Below are 18943 nucleotides of genomic sequence, written 5' to 3'. Positions count from 1 at the left end.
AAGAATGTGCTTAACTGGTTCCCAAGCCTCAGCTGACACCCTTGTTACAGAAGACATTTTTAAACCTACCTCTCCTTTATATTTCTGTGCAATTAGGTTACAAATGGTTGTTCTTCCAGAGAAGGGGGGACCAAACACCAGCACTTTACAAGGAGGAACTGGCATTGGTGACAACAAGTAAGGCCGTGGATTCAACAGAAATGCTTTCATTGCCTCTGGGGATGACAGGAGGTACATCCTACCTAGAAAACTTCAAGCAGAAGAGAAGCCAACAGATCTGGGCAGTTCTAAAATAGAAATAAAAAGACCAAGTGTCAGATTCCACTAACCTGACAGCCATGTCTGGGTTTCCCATGACAATATCACCTGCCTTCAGAGCCACAGGACACGCCACCCCCCACCTGCTTCTCCGCCACCGATACCTGGGTGCTATTAGTTTGCAAGATGACAGAACCCGGAAAAGTTCATCCTGTTTTTTAAAACAGCAATAACAACACATGAATTTTTTGTCTGGAGCTGCATAAGCCTTGTCCTGAGCCTTTTCTGGAAAAGTTTTGTTGCAAAATAAGCAAACCTAACAAGAAAACCACACCACGCTTCTTACAGTATTTTTTTAAAATCACACCTCGCAGATTTTTAGGACAATTTTAAGAAGAAACTATTCAGTTTTTCTATTTTATTTAATAAAAATAGTGCTTTAAATAGGCCCTGTAGGCTTCATTTTGTATTTTCAGAAGTTTAAAACAATAAAGAGGTACTAATCAGTCATTTAATAGACTCATAGACTCGTAAAATGGTTTGGGTTGGAAGGGACCTTCAAGACCATCCAGTTCCAACCCCCTGCATGGGCAGGGACACCTCCCACCAGCCCAGGTTGCTCCAAGCCCCATCCAACCTGCCCTTCAACACTGCCAGGGATGGGGCAGCCACAGCTTCCCTGGGCAACCTGGGCCAGGCTCTCACCACCCTCACACTCCAGAATTTCCTCCTCATGTCTCACCTCAATCTCCCCTCCTCCAGTTTTCATCCCTTCCCCCTTGTCCTCTCCCTCCCTACCCTCCTCCAAAGCCCCTTCCCAGCTTTCCTGATCTCTTCTAAAGGAGATAAAGGGACCATGGTGTGTGTGGGGAAATAACAAGGCCAAATATATCTCTTTAAGGTATGCAGAAAAGTCATGGGCTAGGAGGAAGTTTAATAGAGCTTTTACAGACGGTGAATAGTGAGAGAATCCTACAGTTCATGGAATTATTCTGAACAGTACAGACAAATACTGACTGTGAGGAGCTGCAGAAGGACCTTCAGAATCCAGGGAGCCAGGCATTGGAACAGCAGTTTGACACAGAAAGTGAATTCTTCTTGACTGTCACTACTCAGGAACAGATCTTGGAATTACAGTATATACACCCATGAACAATCTGGTTAATGCCCCAAAGCAGTGAGAAAACCAACTTGAATGTTAGGAATGTTTAGCAAAGAGAGAATAGAAGATAATGGTTTATTTTTTTACTGTACAAATCCTGCCCTCATCTTTACTCCTCTGTGCATTCTGCTACCCCAATCTCAAAAAGAACACAGTGGAACTGGAAAAGTTTCAGCAAAAGGGAATATGAGCAATCAAGCCTACAAAAATATTTTCATGTGAGAAGAAATTCTATTAAGTAGATGAACTCTTCAGTCCAGGAACAAGACAGCTACATAAGAGCAGGACAGATGTCTGAAACAATGAGTTATTAGAGGGCAGATAGAAAGAATAAAACTATTCACTGAGTTTTGCGTATCAACAGCTGGAGGACACTGAGCTAAAAGGTGGCAGGTTCAACCGAAAGGGAAGCAGTTCTGTAGGTCATGTCCAGTTAGGCAGCAGAACTCCCTGCCTGAAATGCTGGGGATGCTAAAACCTTACACACAGACCAGCAAAAACACACAGACTGGAAGTGAACATAAATGATGACACTTGTGCAAATTCTTCAATTTTTCGGTTTTACTTGGAAGGGACACAAATTACAGTTGCCATCATCCAGAAACATTCAGCACTAGCCTTACATGCTCTAATTAATTACAGGAAATGGAATGTATGTGATTCCAGCCATGCAGGGGGTTGCTAAATTTGCATTAGCATGCTGTTTCTCACTCAAGAAAAAAGACTGTGCTAAGAGTCAGCTGCTGACATTGGTGTCCTTTGGCTCAAGTTTCTTTCTTGTATTGGAATTTATTCTTCCTCTATTGATTAAAAAAACCCATTTTATTAAAAATGTTATTATAATCACCTAATTTTGGTTTGTTTGTTTGTTTTTTTCATGACAGACTTCTCTCTTTTCATGCTCTTTTAAATGGGTTTCAGTTCCAGAATTACCTTAAATTCACATTTCTGAAAAATCAAGGCTCAAACTCTACCCTTATTGCATGGTAAAACAAAATTCTTGCTGTGAAACAAAGATGTTATAATATAAGCTTACAACAGAAAATCAAAAGTAGCTTTCTAATTATTAGAGTCAATCACATTTTAGAAAAGCACACTTACATTTTCCAGTCCCTCCAGCATTTCCTCTTCTTCATTTTGAAGTACAGTGACAGGAGCCCCACTTCGAACCCCCAGAGATTGAAGCTGAGTTACCAGTGACTGAAGAGAAAATAATTCTGACTTAGTAGCAATTAAAACTGGTTTAGTCATCCAAAAGGACTCCCAAAGTATTTTTAAAAAATGTAAGTTATCATTTATATAAAGGCTACATATGTACCAAGGACCAATTTCTGGCTTGGAGTCAGGCTAGGTACTGAGCTGAGTTGTAACAAGCTACTTGGGAGATGCAGGCCGTGCAAAATGCTGAACCTCAGCCTTTGTGTCTCCTCAAGATGCTATGAATCCCAGGCCTTCCAAAGCCATGGGCTGTGCAGGATTCTTTGCCACAAAGCAGTGCAAGTATTCAGATAAACTGGAAGCTGAAAAGGAGGCAGGTCATAGAATCAAAGAATCACAGAATGGTTTGGGTTGGAAGGGACCTTCAAGATCATCCAGTTCCAACCCCCTGCATGGGCAGGGACACCTCCCACCAGCCCAGGTTGCTCCAAGCCCCATCCAACCTGCCCTTCAACACTGCCAGGGATGGGGCAGCCACAGCTTCCCTGAGCAACCTGGGCCAGGGTCTCACCACCCTCACACTCCAGAATTTCCTCCTCATGTCTCACCTCAATCTCCCCTCCTCCAGTTTTCATCCATTCTCCCTTGTCCTCTCACTATAAGCCCTTGAAAAAATAGCTTTAGGAGATCAGATTATGCACACTTGGAAGTGAAACAGCTTTGGGCAATTTATTTAAACTTAATGTCTTTCAATGAGAATCAGATTATAGTAAGTCTAATTGAAGTGTTTTGTGAATGTATCTTGCATGAATGCAACTGTTCTTTAAATGAAAAAGCAAATTTTGCCATGTTTGGACTATTTTCCTAATAGATCTTTGCCCTACTTTTAGATAAAATGATTGGAATCATTAAAGAACTTAATTGTCTTTACAATAAATCTGTTGTAATGTTCACAAACAGATCAAAATGAGGAAATTTTATGTTCCAACTCTGCAAAATTTGTGGATTTTTTTTCCCCCATAGAACTCCTCCTGGTAGCAAAGTTACACATACATTGAAATAATACCTACAGAATTATAATTGATTCAATTTGCTTCAAAAACCTGAGCTCAAACTGCAGGAGCAGCTCACTTCCTGCATTGTGCAAGACAATGTCTCACTTCATTTTCAACCCCACACTTCAGGTTCTGATTTGAAGCAACTCTTATGTCTGAGGCATATTATTTCTCTTCAAATGTTATCATTGTAGGTTTTTTAATAGGGAGAGTGAGTTGCTATGATGTAAGCTAAAACTCTAGACACAAGTACTCAGAAGAATGTCTAATGGAAAGAATGAAGTGGCTTCTATTACAATATAAAACAATACCAAAGATTCTGGCATTATTTTAGATATCCATCAACACAAAATAAGCTGATTCTGTAAATACATCATACTGAAAACATTTTAATTTCTCATGTTAATAATATTTTACATTAATACAGAAGATAAAGCATTAAAACCAGAAGGATATAATACAAAAGAGTTTGTAGACTGCCTGAAAATATTCTCATGCAATACATGTGTAAGCCTGGGCACAGTGCAGTGAATCTTACAGTTGTTTTAACAGAGCAACAAAACCCAGCATTTCAAGGGTCATGCTTTCTAATTGTAATTAAATCAATTTAACCACAACTTATAATTTTGCCAACAACTTCATAAAAGAAACAATCCACAGAATTGAGACATGATTTTCTAGTGGAGGTTCATGAAGTTGGTGCATAGCTTACTTACTGAAAAGAGATCATCCAGTTGCTGATTTCCATCCAGTTCAATGAGATATTCACGATCCTGCTCAGCCATCCAGACCTGTGTAAGAACAAAGACACCATCCTCAATGGAGCAGAGCTAACCAGACATTGACTTTGAAGCTCATTCTGTTCCTATTCATATCAAAGACCAGGCTCCTGTGGACTTCAGCAAAACCAGAGTTCATTTTACTGCTCATAGGATCACAGAACCACAGCACTGTCAGAGCTGGAAGGGACCTCCAGGGATCATCTAGTCCAACCCCCACTCCAGCAGGACCCCCTGGAGCACATCCCACAGGGCTGCATCCAGGGGGCTGAATATCTGCAGAGAAGGGGCCTCCCCAGCCCCCCTGGGCAGCCTGTCCCAGGGCTCTGTCACCCTCACAGCCAAGAAGTTTCTCCCCATCTTTCAGTGGCACTTCCCATGTTCCAGCCTGTGCCCGTTGCCCCTCGTCCTGTCCCTGGGCACTGCTGAGCAGGGTCTGGCTCCAGCCTCCCTGCACCCACCCTCAGACACTTGTGGGCATTGATAAGGTCTGTCCTCAGCCTTCTCCTCTCCAGGCTGAACAGCCCCAGCTCCCTCAGCCTTTCTTCACCAGGGAGATGCTGCAATCCCCCAGTCACCTTTGTCACTCTCCCCTGGACTCTCTCCAGCAGTTCCCTGTCTCTCTTGAACTGGGATGTCCCGTCTGTCTTGAACTAAGGCCACAATACTCCAGATGTGGCCTCACTAGAGCAGAGGGGTAAAATGACCTCTCTCCACCTACTGGCCACACTCTTCCTATCCCAGTTCAGTGCAAACTGCCCATCTTATACATTTGTTTTTTTTCTCAGTGTTATCATCTCAATCACTACCTGGCCAATGATAGATCCCTATGTCCTGTTTTGTTTTGATTTGATTTTTCTTACTTCTAAAGGATGAAGCATTCTGTCCTTGTATGTTTCAACTCTTTCCTCTGCATTTTCAAGAATATCTTCAGGTCTCTGCACTAATTGATGCAAAGATCCCAGCATCTTGAGTGGGTCTTCTGCAGTCTGTAGAGTGAAAGTTACATATTTCAGAAACAAAATTATGTACTAAACTGATTTTTATCTTTCCTTAAAGGTAAATAAATTAGCTTTCCAAAGAATTGCAATGAATATTATTAGTGCAGTGACTGCTGACCATGAGTTTGCCCTGATGAAATATAGTTTCTGCACATTGAGAGGAATGTGCCTGGAACCTGCACTGAGAAGTCTCTGTTGATCATTTAAACCAGAACAATTCAACCTGAATTCCAAATTCATACCTTCATGAAAAAGAAGAAAATCCATTTGTAGTATTCTATCACCAAAACCAGAAAACAAGCTGGTGTCCTGCAAATACTAGCAAAACTTGCTACAATAAGCAAAAATTAAGAACTCTTTTATTTAATTAGACCAAGAAACAGACAGTAGAGGGTCATTATTCTCCTGATACACCCTTTCAACTTAGGACAAAAAACAGCTCAGTGACTTCTGAGTTAGAGACTGAATCCAGGTTAAGCTAGACAATAATCACAATTTGCTTTAATTTAAACCTATTATTTAAGTATTATCCCACATTTCTTAAGGCAGAAGAGAAACTGAATTAAGATTAGAGTTCATCAAAATTAATTCATTATATAGTATGGTGATATTTTAGAATATTGGAATTTGTTCTGCTTTGGCTAGAGTACATCATAATACTTTGCCCTGGTTAGAAATTAGCAATATTTACCTCTTCTTCCTCTTCTTCCTCTTCTTCTTCTTCTTCTTCCTCTTCTTCTTCATTCTCTTCTTCATCCTGACCTTTCTTTTTCTTATGCTTTTCAATAAAGTCAGGATCCCACTGGTCTCTTTGGTATACCTGCCCTGTAACAGGGTGTTGCCTTTGTCCTGATATTCTTTGGCATAAGTCATAGTCTGGACACTAGCAAGGAATAATTAAAAGGAAATCATGTGTTTATTGTACTGCTATATTTTTCCTGAGACTGCAGAACGGGGTGGTTAGGAGCCTGTCTAGCCAATATTTGAATAAATAAATTTCTCCAATAACATTCTGTGCAAAACCACAATTTTCAAAAGAATGAAACATTGAAGAAAGAGTTTTTCCCCATCCACATTTTACCATGCCAATTATACCTTGTTCTGTAACAAGTGTAGGTGGAGTTTATGGATAAAAGTATCTTGCAGACAAGCTTCTGGTTGCTTCTGCTATTAATGCCAAAGTGGTTTTGACCTGAGCAAGAGGTCCCAGTTGACTGGAGGTTAGCAAATGTGAGGCCTGTCTACAGGAAGGGCTGGAAGGAGAATCTGGGGAACCACAGACCTGTCAGCCTGACCTGAGTGCCAGGGAAGCTTATGGAGCAGATCATCTTAAGTGCCATCAAAGACAATCAGGTGATCAGGCCCAGTCAGCATGGATTTAGGAAAGGCAGGTTCTCCTTGACTAACCTGATCAGATATTATTCTTTTTTTCTAAGGTACCTCTTATGACCTTTTTCTTGGAGAGATGAAGTGTCTCTAAATTGGTCTGCTAATGACAGCATTTTGTTATTGCCAGAGTTATCCAGAATCTCTCTTCTCCCTTTCTTTTTGATGTAATGAAATGGTTACAATTTTGACATATCTGTGAAAATAGCTCAAACACACTGAAATCAAAGGCAAAATTATTAATTTGACTCTGGGGTAAGGAGTTTTAATGAGCACTCAGTCTCATCTGTCTTCCCAGAGGAGAAGATGATGTAACTACAAGAAGAATTCTGTTTTCTTTCTAGTTAGAATCACTCTGGCATCTGTTCTGCTGCACATAAAACTACTTAACATACACTCTCAAGAAATGGGATTTCACAGAATCAAAGAATCTTAGGGGTTGGAAGGGATCTCCAAAGATCATCAAGTCCAACCCCCCTGCCAGAGCAGGACCAATAAAACCCCAAACACCCAGGGCAGGTCACTCAGAAAGGCATCCAGACTGGTCTGGACAGTCTCCAGAGAAGGAGACTCCACAACCTCTCTGGGCAGCCTGTCCCAGGGCTCTGTCACCCTCACTGGAAAGAACTTCTTCCTCATGTTTCTCACAACCTAGTATTAAAACTAAGATTGATTTTCTGTAGCCGAAAAACATAAAACCGCCTGAAAAGCAGCACAAAAATATATGTCTCTGATGTTTGAAAATCTTTCCATAAGTACAGAAAAAAAGGTTAGAAGTAGGCATTCTCAAATTTTCATTATGCATGGCCAAATAAAGTAAGTCCCATCAGTATGGAATTAAAAAACCCACAGACTTCAATCTGACAAAGTGACAGACTAGGTCCATGCACTGAAGTTCAGCCTCTGACAAACCACAGAGATGTGACAACTAGAATCAAAATGCAGTGAGAATGGAGCACAACACCAGAGGCTGATTGTTCAGACTGGCCTCAGCAGCTCTCTCTGCACACTCAGAATAAAAGACAGAAATAATCCAGCTGATAAGAAAGAAAACATTGCACAAGGAAGGGCTTAAGCCCTTGTTCATGGTTACACATACTGCTACTGTGTCTGCAAGGAGTCTGGCCAAGTTTGGTGTGGGCCAGCTAGTCATTTCCCTGGTGAAAGCTGAGCACCATCTGGAGAATGGCACAGAGCCTGGACACAGCCACCCCATCCTGACTAGGCAGGTTATCTGTGCTCTGCCAGAGCAGCTGGCCTGATGTCTGAAGAGTTGCTCTTACCTTGTTTTATTTACTAATATGGATGTAGCCAGCAAGTCCATTCTTTGAAGTTATTGAGAAAATCCTCTTAATCCTACACTAACAATGACTTATGTTTCTCTGGCTATACCAGAGTCACTTAAGTAAAAATATCTGGTATGTCACATCACTACTCAGGAAGAAATTGAGATTTGTAAATGAGATTAATTACTAATGACTAAGAAGCATTTTCCAATGAGTGAGTAAAAAACAAAACTATTTACTTTCTCACTTCCATATATGAAATGTTTTTCCTGAAGTACACCAATGGCAGATGTATACACATATGCAAAATCCCATAATAATAGTGTTACTAAAAGTTTCATTTTCTTGAAAACTTGTCCCTTCTAATTGGTAGATGTACAAGGACTGAAACTGCTACTGAAGCTTCAGGGGATGTTCACTATTTTACACGAGCAATGCTTATACTGGCAAACACTAGTGTAACTCCAGTCCAACATAAAGTAGAACAATTCATTATTCCTCAGTAAATACTCAGCTCCAATGCACAGGGGAAAATATTATCTTTTGCTTATGCAGCATATGAGTCTAGTAATAATTAGGAAAATGACTCCCAAGTGACTGAAGGTGACATTACCTTAATGTTAATCAGGAAATCTGGTTTTAACTTTAGGTTTTTTATTTTCTCTATTTGCTGTGGAATAGTCATGTATTCCTCTGAGAGAGAAGGAAATCCACTGAGAATATAACCTGCCAAAGACATGGTAAGAAATACTTCTTTTAGAAGGTTATGTCAAACATAGGACTAGTTATACTCATCCCCTTTAAACATTACATCTATTTAGTAGCACAACTTTACACCATGTACATTACATAACACAATAAAATGTGTACCTGTGTCTACTTCAGATGAAACACAGACAAAAAAGGGTGTTTTCAGCTTAATGTAAATAAACTCTCAAAGTTTATTTACTCAGTTAAGAAATATAAGAAATACTTAGACAGTAAAGATCATGATCAAACAACCTGTAGACAGCTCAGGCACTGTAGCACCTGAGAAGTAACCAGTATTTAGTGCCCATTTTTGCCACTTACAGACTGTAAAGTAGCCACTCCATGATACAAAGCATTTAAACTAGGAATCTAGGCTTTTTATACAACCTTTAAAGGTCTTTGCTCCTATGCACACTAAAGGGAGCCTGAACTCTCTGGGATACCCAGTGCGCCTGGAACTTAGATCTCTCAACAGGAGGCACCATGGACAGTGTCCATACTGAGGCAGCTGACTTGGCAAGCATTGATTCACTTGGGGCTCCCAGTGCTGAGTCTCTTTGGCAAACACACACTGACTCTGTATGACAAGCATGGTGGTACTAAGACCCTTTTCCCAGCCTTAGAGTGCTCAGCCCCACTGTGGCTTCAGGCTCCTAGGACAATACTGTCACTAGCAATGACTGCAGGCAGTGCAGTAAGGACTGTGTGTGGCAAGGAACTCAACATTCTCAAGGCCAGAATGAGAGAATAAACAAGAATCATGTCGATTTTTTTAGCCTAATAATGAGAATATTTCCTTAGAGAATATGGTGCATGCTCCAAATGCTTAGAGTTTTATATAACATTGAAATGCCAGTCTGTGCAGCACAAAAACACAGCAGCAGTCATTGCCAGAGGTATTAGGACTGAAGACTCCTCCTTCTTTGGGGAGCTATTATCCATACATGCAAAAAATTATACCAGAAGAGAAGCAAGAGAGAGCATAATGTATAGTCATTCCCCTAGGAAATGAAAATTCTGGATTCTAAGTTGTTGATGCCTTCAGGGAATTCTGATTGGTAGTGAGATGTGGGGAGTTGGTGCAGGTTCTGCTTCTCAACACATCCCAGATAACCTGTGTAAGACCTGAGGGATAACCTGCTGATGTGAGAGGAATGGGAGTGTAACATGGGAAAAGATCAACCCAAACTGTTTGTTTCCTGAGAGGGTGTTTGCCCCTAAACCAATAACCTTGTGGGGAAACAGACAATGATGAAGTTCACCTCAGGCAACCAGCAACCAGATCAGACAGTAACCAGGGGATTGCCAAGAAATTTTTGAGGAGAGAAGCGTCCATCTCAAAAAGAAGCATTAACATTTGTGACTGGGGGAAGAGAGCTTAGGGTGAGAAGCAGCTAAAGGAACAGCAGCCTAACCAGGTTTGATGTGCCAGCACTACAACCTCCTGCCTAAGGGCTGGCAGGGCAGCCACCCTGTTGGAGGCTGTGGTTTGTATGTTATGTGGCTGACACAACACTGTGTCAACAACACTGACACAACAGTGAGGAGTGACCTCTTCACTGACAGCTGGATTACTGATTGCCAGTTAATTACTTGCCATTAATCAATCAATAAACAAGTTGGGTCCTGATTTGATTTCAATCATGCTAATTGAGCAGTCTACCCCTGTGATAGTGACGTGGATTTTTCCTGTGCAAATATTATTTAGGTGAACATGATATGAACTTGTTTTTTGTTTCTTGGTCTATTTTTTAAAAAAGCAAGCATATCAGCTACAATAGAGGTTATAATTCTGTATTTTCTTACCTACAAAACCTTAAAATACAAACATGCTTGTTATTTTCCAGTGCCTGTTACTTTAAAAAGAGACAGTTTATTTCAAGCAGCAGCTTAGAAGTTTCATATCTGACCACCTTCAGAAGTCAAAAAAACCCCACATCTATTTTTAGTGACTTTCAATTTTAGACATCATCATTTTCTTTAGCACTCCTGAATATCTGACACATCTGTCTCCAGCATAAAACATGACACAAAGCTGGGTGGTGTGGTCATATCATCATAGAACCATCAAGGTTGGAAAAGACCTTCAAGATCATCAAGTCCAAACGTCCAATGGTCGATATGCCAGAGGGATGGGATGCCATCCAGAGGGACCTGGACAAGCTGAAGAAGTGGGCCCAGGTGAACCTCCTGAGGTTCAACAAGGCCAAGTGCAGAGTCCTGCCCCTGGGCAACCAGAGATGTGAATTTAGGCTGGGGGAAGACATGCTAGAGAGCAGCCCTGTGGATAAAGACCTGAGGGTCCTAATGGATCAAGAGCTGGACATGAGCCACCAGTGTGCAGCTGCAGCCCTGAAGGCCAAGCACATCCTGGGCTGCATCAAAAGAAGTGTGGCCAGCAGACTGAGAGGCAATTCTGCCTCTCTACTCTGCCCTGGTGAGACCTCACCTGGAGTTCTGTGTCCAGCTCTGGAGCGCCCAGCACAAGAAGGATGTGGACCTGTGGGAGTGTGTCCAGAGGAGAGCAAGAAAAATAATCAAAGGGCTGGAGCAGCTCTGCTCTGGAGACAGGCTGGGAGAGTTGGGGTGTTCAGCCTGGAGAAGAGAAGGCTCCAGGGAGACCTGAGAGCACCTTCCAGTGCCTGAAGGGGCTCCAGGAAAGCTGGGGAGGGGCTTGGGACAAGGGCAGGGAGGGACAGGACAAGGGGGAATATCCTTAAACTGGAGAAGGGCAGATTGAGGTGAGACATGAGGGAGAAATTCTTTATACTGAGGGTGGTGAAGCACTGGAACAGGCTGCCCAGGGAGGTGGTGGAGGCCCCATCCCTGGAGACATTCAAGGTCAGGCTTGATGGGGCTCTGAGCAACCTGGTCTAGTGTGAGATGTCCCTGCTTATTGTAGGGGGGTTGGACTAGAGGACCTTTAGAGGTCCCTTCCAAACCAAGCCAATCTATGATTCTGTGATAATACATGTTTATTATTTAAGTTGGAAGAATATAACTGAATTGAAATATAACTGAAAAGTATTCCTTGTTGTGTGTACTGTTTAGAAACTTTCTAACATTGTGTTTTACAATGTTAAAAACACTAAAAGTAGATGACTAAAAGACTCAGCCTCTCATACAACACTGTTTCTAAAATCTTTAATGAAGAATTAATAGTGGATTGACTGATTAGTTCCTGCTGAAAGCCTGCTTAACCTTCCCAAGGATTATATTAAGATACTAGTTGCTAAACAAAAAAGGTATGAGAACTAGAAAATATTTTAAAAAATGGTTTTGGAGATGAGTTCTGGTTGGTAGGAAAAATAGAGAGAATGCAGGCTATTCTGTTCCTTGTATCTGTAATGCAGAAAATGGCTTGGCTACAAGCACCAAAATTTAATGAGTTTGTAGTCATGTTTACAGTCTCTAGGTCCTCTATGATACACACATCCCAGGCATTCCTCATCAGGCTGACTCACTGAGGGGATCTCAGATGACACAGAGGCCTTTTCATGCTTTTATTAAAGTCCTGACATCTTGAGTAACAGACTGGCATTTTTGCTGCTCAAATTTTGAATTGCACACCATCTCCTTTTTTTTCATGTCTTCCCTGTTTCTCTTTGCCTGCTGTTGCCAAAGCTTGCTTTCACCAGGTAAGGCTGCATCTTTTGCAAAATTTTTTAGTCTTGGACTGGGGAAGGAACAAAAACCATTGCAACTGAAAGCTTACAGAAGGCTGCTAGTTTTCAGAGCTGTAGAAATGTAAGATTTCCTTGACACTATATCTGTGTCTCTCCTGTGATGGAAAACTGAAATACAAGTCAGCATCAGAAAAAGAAACTCCATTTCTTTCACTTTCTTTCCACCTAGCAGTGTATTTGTTTTCTCTTCAGGAAAACAGGTTCAGACTCTAGCAAGATCTGCAGCACTAGTCTTAGCAGCCTCAATGAACATCATCTTTCATCAAAAAGATGATCACCACCAATACTATTCTCATCTCAGTGACAAAATGCAAAGGGAATAAACAGTGTTGTAAGGAAAAAAAAAAAAGACTATAAGACTTTGTATTTTAAATAATTTGTTTTTCATAATTTTAAATGTTTACAAGATTTTTGCTGGTGGAGTTTTGTTGTTGTTGTTTATAGAGGTGTTCAGACAAAAAATACCTGTATTTTAAATCCTCAAATTTTTCTAACCAGATACTAGTTTCAAATGAGAGTCACAGTAACACTAAAAATTTGGGGCTAATTAATTTTCTCAAAATGAAGAGAACATAGGATATGTAAGACACTTTCTCATCTCCTATATTGGTTGAATTAATCCCTAAATCCACTCTCAGTTTACAGATATTCCACAACCTGAAGAGGACACAAAAAGATCCCCCCCTCTAATACAAAAAAAAAGTAGCCTTTGAGCAGCAGTGGATGCAAAGTGTGTCAACCTTACAGCTAGCTCATTCTAAGAAGTTTAGGCTATAAACATATTTACCAAAATGAGCAACTTCTGGTGACTCAAGCTTTTTCAGAATCATTTCTGTGACCAGTTCTTCAGAAATACTTTGACCTTGAAGAAGCAATTCTTGACACTAAGATAAAATGAAAACCACAAGTCATACCTTTGTCAAGAATGTAACCAAACTTCCTAGAAGACTAGATCTTTACCTTAAGCCCATATTCTGTTTCTTCTTTAATATTGGTTTGAATTACTTCTGAAGCTGAGAAAGCACAACAAACAGAATAGATTTAAAATAATTAATAAGACATACTTTCTGTACAGACATGTACATGCAGAGATACACACACTCACACACACACAAAGTGTGTCTCTGTGCTCCAAGAAACCAGACTATTTTTGTATGAACAACCATTATACTTGGGGCCATTATTAAATTTTGTCCATCCAGAGCTTGGTGTCTTCTGGCAATGTCTGGGTAGATGTTTTCTGAATCTTCAGAATAAAGATACCTCATTTGATAAACAAACCTGTGTATTTACAGGAATATGAAGTGTTTCACCATCCATTGGAGGCTTTTATGAGAGCAATAAAAAATACCAGGGGGCACATTTCAAAGACAAAATGTAATGAAAGTCAATATATAAAGAGTTAGTTCATAATCAGAACAACTGCACACATACATACCATAAATTCAGATTTACTGTTTGGTGTTCCCAAAGAGGCACTCAAGAAATTGCTTCATAGTTCAGGGTATTATGTGCTTCCTTTTCTTCTACTTAAAAAGATTTTATTACCCTTCAAACGGGTAGGATCAATCTATGGAGAAGGAATCTTTTTTTTTTTTTCATAAAACTTAAGCAAATTAATTAAAATTCATAAATTGTGGTGTCATGGATACAAAAACATTCCCGGGACTTTAAAAAATATTACAGATTTTTACATTATTTAGTCTCTTTTGACAATATTAGTGCAAAAGAACTGCCAGAGACTTAATTCTTTTTGTAGGAACCTACTTTCTTGCTGTGAAGCCTGGAAATGAAAACCAGTCTCTAGTGATGACTTGATAGGGAATAAGATAATGTTGTTTACAACAGGTTTTACTCCACAGATCTTCAAGTCTTTGATGAGAGAGACTGTCAGAAATGAAGCTGGATAGCTTTAGAAAATGAAATTGCATCTTGTGTTCTGGTAAATGCATGTTGGGATAAATTAACTACATCTGGAATAAGCCATCAGATATTTTTGTTTGAGAAATTTTCAAGTGCCAGCTCCCATTCCTTCCAGTATCACTTATGCTGGTACAAAAGCTCCATTTCTGCTTCCTAGAATACATCCCCCCTTCTATTAGGCACTGCACAAACAGAAAGGAAAGATCTGTCTAATTTTTCATCCTCTGCTTTGGAAAAAGCCCTGTGCTCTTTGGAGTTCAGTGAGTTGCCTGCAACTGAACAAGCATGGTCACTGGAATCACCTTAGAGGATTTGGGATAGAACTTGATTTTTATGTGTCACATGTAACCCCTTCTGAGGAAAAAAAAAGTTATTTTCAAAGCCTCTTTATAACTAAAAGGCCTTTTCTAGCAATTGCATTTCTGGCAAAATGGTTACTTGGTCCTGCTCACTAGTCTTTACTGCAATTGGAAACACTAAATTTTGAATTTCAGTGATATTCTAAACCAAAAGATACTATGGAGCCAATGCAGTGTTCCAGATAGAGCATATGTTTATAGAGAGAGCTCCAGATAAGAGTACATGCATGTGTGTATGTTTACCTTCTATGAAAATCCATTTCCATTCTTGTGCTAGTTTTCTAGCTAAGGTTTTCTTTCCAGAACCCTTAAAATGAAAAATACACTTTTAAAAGAAAAACAGGCAGAGGAAAAAACAAACAAAACCAAACAACCCCCCCATATTACACAGTAAAGAATACATTTTTGTATGAGAAATCAACAGGATTAGGGCCTCTGAGCTGTGCACTGGGCAAACACACTCTTTAATACCCTCCTCTATTTTATCCTGCCCAACATTGCTATTATACTGTGATTATCAGCTGCAGTGAATTATTTCCTAATTAATTACACTGACTTTGTCTCTGAGTAACTCTATCTAAAACTCAGCTATGATTTGCCCACAAATTCCTATGAGAAACTCTTTAGGACTGAAATTGATTCTCTTCAGTCTCAAAGCAAATGATGATGCAAACCTGTTCAGCTGTTTCTAAGATCCACAGGGATGTTATTCTTCCACTAAAAGAACAAGCATTTAAATACCACCTCTGTTAGCCCACAAACCTGGTTTAGATACTGACAAAATGTTTATTTTCTCACTTCCATGAATGCTGAGGAACCAACATAACCAGGAGCACTGAGGCCTCTAAGTACAGCTACTTGAATGGGATTTGGGAAAGATCCCCATCTCCTACCCTTAGGATTATGCCTTTTTTCCAAGGGCACACAAGAAGACCTTTTTTTGACAGACTGTTTGCCCCAGATACATTTTGTGATTTAAAAGCAGTGAAAAAGCAGATTAAAAAGATTTCTTTTGTGGTTACAAATAAATCACACTCCCAGGTAACAGACTCCCAGTCTATCAGCAAATACTCCAGCCTAGTCATACCTTACATCTTACATGTGTGATAAGAATATATCTATATATTTGGTCTTGCTTTAATGGCTCTATGCTTTTAGCCTAAATGAACTATCTTAAATAAGATAAATGCTCTGAAGTTTCTTTTATGCCTACTTACCTTTAATCTGCCAAGTTTTTTAAAAGTTAGAATACTGAAATAACATGGGAACAACCCAGTTACTAGTGTGAAGAGAAGAAACTTTTGGAGCAACATTTGACTTTTAAGTACAATAATGACACTTTTAATTGTAATTAACTCGTCACTTAGACAAAAAATTGGCCTCATTAAACGAGACCATTAATCTTTACCACACTCCACAGGATTTGCAAAATGGAAGAGATAAAAAAGGAGGTCTTTGATCTTTTTGGTAGCACCACAAAAGTAAGGTTTGAAAGGAAAAGTAGAATTGTCAGCAGAATATCAGAAGAAAAAACTTCTATCAGACATCTTACTGGCTTTCCAAGTATAATTAAGCAAGTGGGCTTGGACAACAGGAAAGACTGTTCAGCTTCATCTTCATCAAAGTTGTCTGCAAAGGGCTGAGCTTGTGTCTCCTCTCGTGAAGCCATTTTTCATCTAAGACAGGGAGGAAAAAAAAAGCTGGTTATAAAATATGGGAGCTAACACAACATGTGTAAAATAACACAGAGTGACAAATGGAACTCAATCATAATGTTATAGGAGGAGAATGGCTTTGTAACAAAAGCTCCCATGAGAAGAAGAAGTATTTAGAGAACATACACAATGCACCCATTACTAAGAGAAGAGCTGCTTCCAAAAATATAAGAGATTGCTGGAACCAGCCCAGATCCCCAGCTGCAACCCTACGGCTGCTGACAACAACTTCTTCCTGGCTCCCAAACTGCCTGTTGCACTTTTTCAAACAGCATGTAGCTGTTCTCATTGCCTTTCCCTTCCTGTTCCAATTCCTGCACAGTTGTAACTTCCCCGAGGGCCCTGCTAAGACCCTCACTTGTGAGCTGCAGGGACAGAAGAGCCCTGTCAGGGAAGTGCTTGCTGTGTCCCCCAGACTGGCACACGAATAAGGCTTTGCAGAGTGAAATGACGGCTCATGATCTGCCGGGTAACCCCCCTCACCCGTCCCAGCTCTCCCAGGACTGCCAGAGACTGCCCACCCAGCGCCGTGCAACAGAAATAAGTCTCTCCTTAAGGTAAAAAGGAGCAACATCTGGGTGGGCCTTCCCACCCAGGAGCTGGGTGAAGCAGCGTTTGAAGAAGGGAAAACAAAGCCTTGCTTTTTCCAGAGGGCCACTTCGAGTCTCACTCCCTCACCCACCCCGGGCGATTTCAGGTTAAAAAAAAAATTCGACTTCAGGGTGAAAATCCGAAGCAGCTTGTTCTGAAATAACTGAACCGGCACCTTCTGGCACCGCACGACGGGGGCTACCGTGTTAATATTAAAGCCAAAGCAACAAACCGACACCTCAGACAAAGCCCACCCTCCTTCTCCCTCGGGGACACCCCCCGGCCCAGCTTCGCCCGGCGCTCCCAGCCGGGTTTCACCCCTTCCCCACCCCCGAGCGGCCATCCCCCTGACGACAAACCCCACGCCAGCGGAGCCGATAACCCTCCCCAGCTCCTCACCCCCCGGGGAGCAGCCCGTGGGGGGCTCGGGCGGCGGGAACGCGGTCCCGGCGGCGAACGCCCCTCAGGGAAAGGCGGGAAAAGGAAAAGGGGGGCGCAACGGCCGCCGGCGCCTGGGCTCCCGTCACCCTGGCAACCAACGGGCCACGCCCTCTTTTTCTCGGTCACGCCCCCTTTTTGCTAGGACACTCCTCCTTTCACTCGACCACGCCTCCTTTCACTCGACCACGCCTCCTTTTCCCCTTGACCACGCCCACCTGCTGTCCGAGGGGGGCGTGGCTTAGGCGCTGTCCGCGGTGCTGCCGCGGCGGGCGGTCCCGCGGGCGGGAGCGGCGCATGCGCGCTGGGAGCTGCCGCCTTCCCGCCTGCGCGCTGCCGCTCCCCGCGCTTCCGCGTTCCTCCCGGGCAGGGCCGAGCTCCCCCCCCCCGGGGGTCCGGCCTCCTGGCACCCCGGCCCCAGCCCGGCTCTGCCCTCCGCCCCGTCCCGCCGAGCCCCCAGGCACGGCCCGAGCCCCGCGCGGCCGCCATGCCGGCGGCGGCCGCCGCCCCCCTCATCAGCTCGGTGCAGAAGCTGGTGCTGTACGAGACCAGGGCTGTAAGTAGCGTCTGCCCCGCTGCCGCGGGCCGGGAAGCAGCCCCGGGAGCCGGTCCCGGGTGCTGGGGGGTCGGTCCCGGTGCTGGGGGGTCGGTCCCGGTGCTGGGGGCCGCGGGCCGCTGGCGGGAGGGTGTTCCTGGCTCCCCCGCAAGGCTGGCTGGGCCCTTCGCTGCCCGGGGAGCTCCTCCCTGCCTTCCTCCTCTTCTTTTGGGTCGTTTTTTTTATTATTCTTACTCCTTGGGTCACACGCCCAAAAAACTAGAAAAAAGGGTCTGTTGACTGCTGGGAGAGGCCGGTTCTCACCGCCTGGAAGGGCCGGTGCAGCAGCCCCCGGGGCCTCGGGAAGTGGTTTGTGGGAGGGTTGTTACTTGTTATTTGCAGGGCTGGGCTCTTCGCCGGGCTTTTTTTTGTTTGTTTGTTTGTTTGTTTTGTTTTCTGCCACGGGCGAAGCGGCTGGGAGGTTGGAGTGGGAGGTTGGAGTGGGAGGTTGGAGTGGGAGGTTGGAGTGGTCCTTTGAGTTAAGCTTTTTTCAGTGATGACCAGTGATAGGACAAGGAGTAATGGATACAAATTGGAGCATAGGAGGTTTAAGGTGAATATCAGAAAAAATTTTTTTACTGTGAGAGTGACAGAGCCCTGGGACAGGCTGCCCAGAGAGGCTGTGGAGTCTCCTTCTCTGGAGACATTCAAAACCCACCTGGACACGTTCCTGTGTGATGTGCTCTGGGTGATCCTGCTCTGGCAGGGGGGTTGGACTGGGTGATCTTTCCAGGTCCCTTCCAACCCCTAGGATTCTGTGATTCTATGATTCCTTGCTTCTCCGGTCATGTGCTGAGCGCC

At 42.5% G+C, this 18943-nt stretch overlaps 2 protein-coding genes across 2 annotated transcripts in view; one reads left to right on the top strand and one right to left on the bottom strand.

Moving 5' to 3' along the window:
- The window catches only part of AK9 (adenylate kinase 9), a 63052-nt gene extending 46580 nt beyond the window's left edge, over positions 1 to 16472 (bottom strand). Inside the window, exons 1-11 of the mRNA XM_051613585.1 lie at positions 16356 to 16472; positions 15047 to 15110; positions 13482 to 13534; positions 13309 to 13405; positions 8699 to 8811; positions 6105 to 6296; positions 5276 to 5401; positions 4350 to 4424; positions 2522 to 2620; positions 330 to 469; positions 70 to 250 (exon numbers count right to left, since the gene is read on the bottom strand). Of these exons, the coding sequence (XP_051469545.1) occupies positions 70 to 250; positions 330 to 469; positions 2522 to 2620; positions 4350 to 4424; positions 5276 to 5401; positions 6105 to 6296; positions 8699 to 8811; positions 13309 to 13405; positions 13482 to 13534; positions 15047 to 15110; positions 16356 to 16472 (1257 nt within the window). The remainder of the gene's footprint in view (positions 1 to 69; positions 251 to 329; positions 470 to 2521; positions 2621 to 4349; positions 4425 to 5275; positions 5402 to 6104; positions 6297 to 8698; positions 8812 to 13308; positions 13406 to 13481; positions 13535 to 15046; positions 15111 to 16355) is intronic.
- A 1417-nt stretch (positions 16473 to 17889) lies between these two features.
- Positions 17890 to 18943, top strand: part of FIG4 (FIG4 phosphoinositide 5-phosphatase) — a 56538-nt gene continuing 55484 nt past the window's right edge. The window contains exon 1 of the mRNA XM_051613110.1: positions 17890 to 18103. Coding sequence (XP_051469070.1) covers positions 18035 to 18103 — 69 coding nt within the window. The 5' untranslated portion in view covers positions 17890 to 18034. The remainder of the gene's footprint in view (positions 18104 to 18943) is intronic.

The sequence above is a fragment of the Apus apus genome, chromosome 3 (genome assembly GCF_020740795.1).
Source record: "Apus apus isolate bApuApu2 chromosome 3, bApuApu2.pri.cur, whole genome shotgun sequence".
In the NCBI taxonomy this organism is placed as follows: Eukaryota; Metazoa; Chordata; class Aves; order Apodiformes; family Apodidae; genus Apus; species Apus apus.
This window is presented reverse-complemented; position numbering and strand designations above follow the sequence as displayed.